Below are 10027 nucleotides of genomic sequence, written 5' to 3' on the forward strand. Positions count from 1 at the left end.
CTGAAATCAATAAAAAAGCATATAAAATTATGTATAGTGCATTATAATTGATAATGACTGTGATACTGGCTTATGTATTTATTATACTACTAGAGGCCCGGTGCACAAAAATATGTACACTCAGGGGTAGGGGGTCCCTCAGCCCGGCCTGTGTCCTCTTGCAGTCTGGGACCACTCGGGGGTGACCACTTGCTGGCTTAGGCCTGCTCCTGGGGGATTGGGCCTAAGATGGCAATCCGACATCCCTCTGGCAGCCCAGCAGCTCTTGGGGGATGCCCAGTTGCCAGCAGGGAGCAGGCCTAAGCTGCAGTAAGACATCCTTAGCACTGCTGAGGAGGCGGGAGAGGCTCCCACCACCACCGCTGTACTGGCAGCCATCAGCCTGGCTTGTGGCTGAGCAGAGCTCCCCACAGTGAGAGCGCACTGACCACCAGAAGGCAGCTCCTGCATTGAGCCTCTGCCCCCTGGTGGTCAGTGTGTCATAGTGACCAGTCATTCCCAGTCCTTCTGTTGTTAGGGTCAGTTTGCATATTACCCTTTTACTATATAGGATAGAGGCCTGGTGCATGGGTGGGGGCCGGCTGGTTTGCCCTGAAGGGTGTCCTGGGTCAGGGTGGGGGTCCTGCTTGGGTGGCTGGCCAGCCTGGATGACAGGCTGATGGCTGTTTGCAGCTGGTCACACCCCATTCAGGGTGGGGGTCCCCACTGGGGTGCCTGGCCAGTCTGGGTGAGGGGCTGAGGGTTGTTTTCAGGCTGGCAGGCGACTGAAGCTCCCAGACTCTTTTTTTTCCTTTTTTTTTATTCTGGGATTTATTTACCTTCTATTGCTGTCACTGGAGCTGAGAGCCGGCTCCAGCTATGAGGCTGTGGCTGGCTGAAAGCAGGTATCTGTGTTTGTTTAGCTTCTATAATTGAAATTCTGTTGCCATCACTGGCGCTCCAAGCTCTGAGTGCGCTGGCGGCTGAAAGCAGGTTTCTGGGTTTGTTTAGCTTCTATAATTGCAACATTGTTGCATCTGGAGCTCAGAGCTGGGCTGCGGCAGGTGAGGAACCTTGGCTTCCTCCATCACTGGAGCAAGCAAGCCTCCTGTTCGCTTCAGCTGCCTGGCTGCCGGCCACCATCTTGGTTGGCAGTTAATTTGCATATCACCCTGATTAGCCAATGGGAAGGATAGCGAAGTTACAGTTAATTACCATGTTTCTCTATTATTAGATAAGATAATTTGTATCATTAGTTTAGAGTATACTCTTTCCACGTATAAAAAAAGTTTGTTATAAAACAACATACAGGGTTACGCTAGCAGCAGTATTGAACATCTCATGTTTACCTGGTCTATTGATTGAATCAGTTCTCTTGTGCTGGATTTATCTCATGTGGTTTTGTACAGGAGTATGCTGTACAGGTTTGTAGCCCACGAGCAATAGGCTGTACCATGTGGCCTACGTGTGGAATGGACTGTACCATCTAGGTTTGTGTAAATCCACTCTATGATGTTCACACAATTAAACTGCCTAATGATGCGTTTCTCAGAACAGATCCCCATCATCAAGCAGTGCATGATTAAAAATATTCAAATATTCTTTATCGTAATTTATAAATTACGTAAATTATAAATTAGGAGACTGACTTCTTTAATAGGATTGAAAATTGTGAGGACAAAATCTGTGTATTTTCTCTTAGTCCCCAACATCAGGGTGTAGCGTTTGACACAGAATGTGAGAGTCGAGGAGTTGTTAAAGGATGCTGTCTGAACTTTTACCATCAGCCAGTACAAAGGAGTCATCAAACTTCCATCTCCTTACTCTGTTTCTTGCTTGCACTATTTCCAGGACTTTGCATCAATGTAGAAAGAATTTTTCCTCTGTATTCTGAATCCAATGAACACCCAAGATGCTCCAACTGCTTCTATTCCTCAGGGAGATTTCATTTTTACTGATATTTTATCAGTTTATTTTTAGCATGGAAACGAACTATTCTGAACAGCTGAACTTCAGTCTATTATATTTTTCTAGATATCAGCGTGTTCACATGAAAGAAGCATTTTTTTAAAAATTAAGTAGTATTCATTACATTATCTTAGGACTTTTGCAGAAACATTTTCATTAGAACACCTGGCAATAGGCAGATTTCACTAGGGCTTAATATAGATTATTTGAAATTCTTTGTTCATATACTCAGTTTTCAATTCATGCAGCTAAATTTGAAGGGAAATGTATGACTAGAGGGTGGCTCAGTACCAACCCAAGTTGTCCTACAGCTGTTAGAAGCCCTCAGCTGTTCTCCCTTTCCAGTTTTTCTCTATTCAGGGAAAGAGAATGAGGTGCCCTAGGGTCAGGGTCCGAGAGACCACGTTTCTATGTTACATTGCATTATGCTGCTAATTTTTAGCAGCGTTGTTAAATCCTTGCTGCCTGACTTTGCAGCTGTTGGAAGAACATTTCATAGGCAGAGGGTGAAGAGCTATAGATTTTTGTTATTGTATCAAGGATTTGTGATCTAATAAGATGTGCATAAGAATTTAAAACACAAGAAATGGAACCATAACTTGTTGTTTCCCAGTATTACTGAAATATCAAGAATTATAGGCAAAAATTCAATGTTCATTAGTTATTGAATATTCCATAAAAATTCGGCTGTATCTCTAAAATGATAAGGGAGACATAATGTGATATTACCTTTATCTGGATTAATTGACCTGCCAATTTATTTAAAATGGGACACTTACTAAATTTCTAAGAATGACATGTCTTCATTTTTAAATTAAAAATTGTCAAAACTAAGAATATTCTTATAAGAATTATTTTTGAAAATTTTAAAACTTGCTAAAATTTTAGAAATATGTAAAAATATTCTATTCAGTCAATTATAGTGATGGACAGTAGGGGATCTATAGATAGAGAACAGTGTGGGGCAGATTTTGACAGCCCTCAAATATAAGGTGCTCTGTTTGGAGTTTAGCCTTTGACCTTTAGGGATGCTTGGAAGGTTCGGGAACAGAAGAGTAGCAGGAGGAAGTAAAAGGCAAAATGATAGAAAAATTGAATGTTTAAATTATGCAAGAGAATTAGAAGAATTGGTAAGAAATATTTAAGAATAAAACTATATTCTATCTAATAAAATAGTAATATGCAAATTAACCATCATACCTTCACTCCCTTACTCCGTCATTCCATCACAGGATGGCGACGGCCACAGAGCTGGAGTGACCAGGAGGCTTGATTGCCCCCGGTGATGGAGGAAGCCAAGCTTCCTGCCTGCCCTGGCCAGCCCTGAGCTCCGCTCAAGGCTACAAAGTTTCAATTATAGAAGATAAATAAATCCCAGATACCTGCTTCCAGCCTGTGGCCGTGGCCAGCTTGAAAATGGCACTCAGCCCCTCACTCAGACTGGCCAGGCACCCAAGCAGGACCCCCACCCTGACCCAGGACACCCTTCAGGGCAAACCAGCCAGCCCCCACCCATGCACCAGGCCTCTATCCTATATAGTAAAAGGGTAATATGCAAACTGACCCTAACAGCAGAAAGACTGGGAATGACTGATCACTATGACACACACTGACCACCAGGGGGCAGACGCTCAATGGAGGAGATGTCCCCTGGTGGTCAGTGCCCTCCCACAGGGGGAGATCTGATCAGCCACAAGCCAGGCTGCTGGCTTCCAGCACAGTGGTGGTGGCGGGAGCCTCTCCCGCCTCCTCAGCAGCACTAAGAATGTCCAACTGCAGCTTAGGCCTGGTCCCTGCTGTCAAGTGGATATCCCCCAAGGGCTCCTAGGCTGCCAGAGAGATGACTGACTGCCAGCTTAGGCCCAATCCCCTGGGAGTGGGCCTAAGCCAGCAGGTGGACACCCCCTGAGGGGCCCCAGACTGCGAGAGGGCACAGGCCAGGCTTCGGGCCCCCCACCCGAGTACACAAATTTTTGTGCACCAGTCCTCTAGTTAGAAAATAAATGCACCAATTAAAAAGTATACCTATTTTCTTTTAGGAATGAGATTCCTCTCTTGGCTTCCATGATACTTAGATTTCCTGCTTCTAAACCTTCCCTGTTTTCTTAACTGTGTGATTTCCCCAACTTCCTACAAGTGAAAATTCCACACTGGTTCTCATCTTCTCCCATCTCCTTCCCTCCCTCCTTCATTTCCCCTCCCCTCTTAACCTCCCTTCCTATCTCCTCCCCTAAACTTTCTCTTCCTTTTCCTTCCTTTCAAGTGACTTTCTCTACCTTTATCACTGTCTCCTCCTTTCCTCCCTTGCCCTCTCTCCCTTTCTCTTTCTCATTTCCCTCTCTCCTAATGGATATCTATATCCATATCTATACCTATATCTGTTTACCTGCATCTGTATCAGTGATGGTGAACCTATGACACGCGTGTCAGAGGTGACACGCAAACTCATTTTTTTGGTTGATTTTTCTTTGTTAAATGGCATTTAAACATATAAAATAAATATCAAAAATATAAATATTTGTTTTACTATGATTGCAAATATAAAAGAATTTCTGTATGTGACACGGCACCAGAGTTACGTTAGGGTTTTTCAAAATGCTGACACGCCGAGCTCAAAAGGCTCACCATCACTGATCTATATCATCTATTCCCTTCAGAAATATTTATTAGTAACATGTCTTCAAGTATCATGTTTATGTGAATGACTATACAATATATAGCTCTAACTCCTTAGAAATGTACTTTTGTGGACTCTCAAATTATAAATTGCAATTCCCCAAATCAAAATATAGAATTACAATAATAAATTAGCAATCTTAAAAGGCAAAAGATATCTGTCTGACTTACCATGTTACCTTAGGAAAGTTATTAGAAACCCAGAAATCTTAAGTGTCTCATCTATAAAATGAGGAAAATAATAATGCCTATTTTCAAGGTCTCATTATAATCAGTTAGGTTATTAAGACTATAATGTGTGTAACCCTGTCTGTTGTATAGACCATCAAACCTCAGAGGGAAGGCAGGGGAGGATGGGCGGGAGGAGGGGGAAGTTGGGGCAGTAAGTTGGGGCATATAAGCATAACCAATGGACAGAGACAATGGGGAAGGGGGTGAAGGCCTGGGCTAGGGTGCAGGGGCAGGCTGGAAGGGGAGAACAGAGGGAAAATAGGACATATGTAATACTTTCAACAATAAAGAATTTTTAATAAAAGAAACCATCAACAAAATGAAAAGGCAACCCACTGCATGGGAGAATATATTTGTCAGTGATAAATCTGATAAGGGGTTAATTTGAAGAAAAAAATTTACACAACAACAAAGACAAACAACTGAATTAAAAAATGGGCAAAGAATCTAAACAGACACTTGTTCAAGGATGACATTCAGATTGCCAATAGATACATAAAAAGATGCTCAGTGTCACTAATCATCAGGGAGATGCAAATTAAAGTAAGCTCTCAATAAAACCTTCTTCTTTCATTATTTGATAGTTTTGCAGGTAAAATAGAAAACAGTCTTCAGTTTCTTTGTTCTCTATTCTCTGCACAAAGAATTCTGGCTTGTACTTGATGATTGGTTTTAATCACAAACTGCATAGGTATGATCACTGTCTAGTTAGAAGTACTATTAAATAATGAAGCAACTTAACACTGGGGAAGGCATTTAAATGATTGGAGTCAAATATTAGTTTTCCTCTGTGAAAGGATGAGATGAATTACTAACCTCATTAAGGCTTCTATTGGGTATATAAAGAAATGGTATATCTGAAAACATATACATTTAATTACAACAAAGTATAAGGTTTTAGACTGATGACATAAAAAGGGATTGAAATACACCATATTGTGACTTCAGTGAATTTCCTGTGATAAAAATGTTCTAGACTTTAAAGTTTATACCCAGATACCAACTTTGAAAGGGAAATAGACCCATCATATTTTCTTTTAGGGTTTTTTTCAGAGTTGAGGGACAAGTATTCAAAATACTATTATTTATCTTTCTTGATTAAGGTATTACATATGTGTCCTTATCCCCTCATTGTCCCCCCTCACTCATGCCCTCACCCCCCTGGTGTCTGTGTCCATTGGTTATGTTTATATGCATGCATACAAGTCCTTTGGTTGATCTCTCCTCCTTACCCCCACCCTCCCCTACCTTCCCTCTGAGGTTTGAGCATCTGATCAATGCTTCTCTGTCTCTGGATCTGTTTTTGTTCCTCAGTTTATGTTCATTATATTCCACAAATGAGTGAGATCATGTGATATTTATCTTTCTCTGACTGACTTATTTCACTTAGCATATTGCTCTCCAGGTCCATCCATGCTGTTGTAAATGGTAGGATTTCCTTCCTTTTTACATCAGCATAATATTCCATTGTGTAGATGTACCACCATTTTTTAATTCACTCATCTGCTGATGGGCACTCACACCAAAAGGTTGCATTCCCAGTCAGGGCACATACCTAGGTTGCAGTTTCAGTCAGGGTGCATAAGGGAGGCAAACAGATCTGTTTCTTTCACACATAGATGTTTCTCTCTTATTCTCTTCTTCTCTCCATCCTTTCCTCCCTCCCTCTCTCCATTACTTTCTCTAAAAATAAATAAAAATATCACATATCTTGATGATGATTTAAAAATGGCAAACTTTAGCCTAGCCGATGTTGCTCAGTGGTTGAACTTTGACCTATGAACCAGGAGGTCACGGTTCGATTCCGGGTCAGGGCATATGCCTGGGTTGAAGGCTCGATCCCCAGTGTGGGGCATGTAGGAGGCAGCCAGTCAGTGATTCTCTCTCATCAATATTTCTCTCTCTCCCTTTTCTTTCATATATATATATATATATATATATATATTTTTTTTAATTACAAACTTTAGTTAAATATCAAAAAGTACAAATGACATAAAAATTCTGTGTATGACATGACTGTGGTTAAAACCTCTTTGTTCCATAGTCTTATAGAATGCTTGAGCTATGTTAGCTCAATTCTATCATTTTTATCATCAGATAAATAACAATTGGAGACCCAAAAAGAGGAATATATTGGTCAAAAACACTAAAGTATTTAATTTCAGAACTAGAAATAGTTCTGATCTCTTGCCTCAGTTTCAAGTGCTTTTTGTTATAGTACTTTACTAGTATGATAAGATTCATACATTTCAATTATTAACCAAGTAAAAATTTTGAAGTTCTGTCAACAATCAGTGAAATTAGATAATTAGACTATTGTTATCATTTAACCATTTAAATAATTCCTCAGGAGCATCTAAATCACATTCCTCCTGTAGGCTTAGGTTGGGATGCATTCATGCAGTATTCTAACAGAGCATCTTTCCAGATGGTTTCAATATATTTTTACTCTGATCTAATTTAAATAATGTTATAAAATGTACTTAATGGCATCTCCTGTTAATGTAATGCAAATATTAAACTACTTTCATAGTCAGTCATTTAATACAATAATTTTGTCTTCCAGGAAATATTGCAAACTATCATATCTTTAAGTACATACTATTTTTAATACCAAGGCAACTCTTAGGTCAATTTACATAGTTACATTTACATATGCATTCCCTAAAGTATGGGAGCTCTGAAATATGGGATGTTGATATTTTAAGTGTAAGTATTGAAACCATCTTATGAATTTAATTGCTTAGATAAGAGTTTTGAATTTAAGCATAGAAAATATTTCATTTGAATGAAAACTAATACATTTAATAATAAAAAGTCAGTAGTATACATTAATGAGAAGTATGTCTACTACACCACTCTTTTTTGTAGCTTTAAAATTTATTATTTTCCATCACAATTTATTTCCCCTATACCCTCTTCCACATTCACACACCCATCCTGCACAATCACTACACTGTTGTAGTATACCACTCTTAAAATAATCACTATGAATTTTTCTTTGTTTTATTTTGTAGTTCCCAATCACCTCATTTATTTGGAATTATTATGAAGTGCAGTCTTAGTGAAGTATAATTTCTTCAAATTTAAACATTAAATTATATCTGTTTATAACATACAGATGTGAGATTTATTTACTCTTTCCTATCACAATGTTCAAAACATTGGGGATTCATATATATGAATTATCATCTAGAACATTAAACATAATATTGCATTTGGGTCTTCATACACTTCTATCTCAAGAGCTATTGTGATACAAAGTGTTATGTAATCCAAGTCATAATGATTACTGTTTGTGTTATTTTTAAATTGTATTTTAATCTGGGCTCGTACATTTGATCCAATATTATTTTATACAGATAAAACTTTGCCTTAATCTACTTAATCTTATCTTCACATTGCTGCTTCAACTGTTAAAAGTTTTAAGAAATCAGTTTACGGAGATAACGTTCCTTAGATCACTCCTTTCTGCCGGTGAATGCCACGGTGTAAGCATCATTGGAATTTCCCCTGTTGCAGTCATCACGTCTAAGTCTGCGTCGCCCAAAGAGCCGGAGCAGCTGCGGAAGCTCTTTATCGGAGGTTTGAGCTTTGAAACAACCGATGAGAGTCAGAGGAGCCATTCTGAGCAATGGGGAACGCTCACCGACTGTGTGGTGATGACAGATCCAAACACCAAGCGCTCCAGTGGCTTTGGGTTCGTCACCTGTGCCATTGTGGAGGAGGTGGATGCAGCCATGCACGCGAGGCCACACAAGGTGGACGGAAGAGTGGTGGAACCAAAGAGGGCTGTCTCAAGAGAAGATTCTCAAAGACCTGGTGCCCACCTAACTGTGAAAAAGATTATTGTCGGTGGTATTAAAGAAGACAGTGAAGAACATCACCTAAGAGATTATTTTGAACAGTATGGGAAAATAGAATTGATTGAAATCATGACTGACCGAGGCAGTGGCAAAAAGAGAGGCTTTGCTTTTGTAACCTTTGACGACCAGGACTCTGTAGACAAGATTGCCATTCAGAAATACCATACTGTGAATGGCCACAACTGTGAAGTAAGGAAAGCTCTATCGAAGCAAGTGATGGCTAGTGCTTGGTCCAGCCAAAGAGGTCGAAGTGGTTCTGGAAACTTCAGAGGTGGTCGTGGAGGTGGTTTTGGTGGAAACGACAACTTTGGTCGTGGAGGAAACTTCAGTGGTCGAGGTGGCTTCGGTGGCAGCCGTGGTGGTGGTGGATATGGTGGTAGTGGGGATGGCTATAATGGATTTGGTAATGATGGAAGCAGTTTTGGAGGTGGTGGAAGCTACAATGATTTTGGCAATTACAACAATCAATCTTCAAAGTTTGGGCCTATGAAAGGAGGGAACTTTGGAAGCAGAAGCTCTGGCCCTTATGGTGGTAGAGGTCAATACTTAGCCAAACCACGAAACCAAGGTGGCTATGGCGGTACCAGCAGCAGCAGTAGCTTTGGCAGTGGCAGAGGTTTTAATTACTGCCAGGAAACAAGGCTTAGCAGGAGAGGAGAGCCAGAGAAGTGACAGGGAAGCTACAGGTTACAACAGATTTGTGAACTCAGCCAAGCACAGTGGTGGCAGGGCCTAGCTGCTACAAAGAAGACATGTGTTAGACCAGTGATGGCAAACCTTGTGAGCTCGGCGTGTCAGCATTTTGAAAAACCCTAACTTAATTCTGGTGCCGTGTCACATATAGAAATTTTCTGATATTTTCAGCCATAGTAAAACAAAGACTTGATATTTATTTTATATATTTAAATGCCATTTAACAAAGAAAAATCAACCAAAAAAATGAGTTCACGTGTCACCTCTGACACGCGTGTCATAGGTTCGCCATCACTGTGTTAGACAATACTCATGCAAATGGGCAAAAAAACTCGAGGACTGTATTTGTGACTAATTGTATAACAGGTTATTTTAGTTTCTGTTCTGTGGAAAGTGTAAAGCATTCCCACCAAGGGTTTTAATGTAGATTTTTTTTTTTGCACCTATGCTGTTGATTGCTAAATATAATAGTCTGATCATGAGGCTGAATAAATGTATCTTTAAAAAAATCAGTTTACCAAATGTTGGATTTATAAATAAGTTAAGAGTTGGTAAATTATTAATTTTTCGTAATGGCTTTTAATACTCAACCCTGACTAAAGATTTAAAATATA

The 10027-nt window shown here is 39.9% G+C and overlaps 1 protein-coding gene across 1 annotated transcript; it reads left to right on the top strand.

Moving 5' to 3' along the window:
• Positions 1 to 8361: 8361 nt before the first annotated feature.
• On the top strand, positions 8362 to 9477 carry LOC132226481 (heterogeneous nuclear ribonucleoprotein A1-like 3). The gene has a single exon (XM_059681118.1). The coding sequence runs from the start codon at positions 8517 to 8519 to the stop codon at positions 9390 to 9392; it is 876 nt and encodes a 291-aa protein (XP_059537101.1). The 5' UTR covers positions 8362 to 8516; the 3' UTR covers positions 9393 to 9477.
• Positions 9478 to 10027: the final 550 nt, after the last annotated feature.

Source organism: Myotis daubentonii, chromosome 2 (genome assembly GCF_963259705.1).
Source record: "Myotis daubentonii chromosome 2, mMyoDau2.1, whole genome shotgun sequence".
Taxonomy (NCBI): Eukaryota; Metazoa; Chordata; class Mammalia; order Chiroptera; family Vespertilionidae; genus Myotis; species Myotis daubentonii.

Coding starts and splice junctions, on each gene's coding strand:
- LOC132226481 (XM_059681118.1), top strand. CDS start 8,517: ATGACAGATCCAAACACCAAGCGCTCCAGTGGCTTTGGGTTCGTCACC.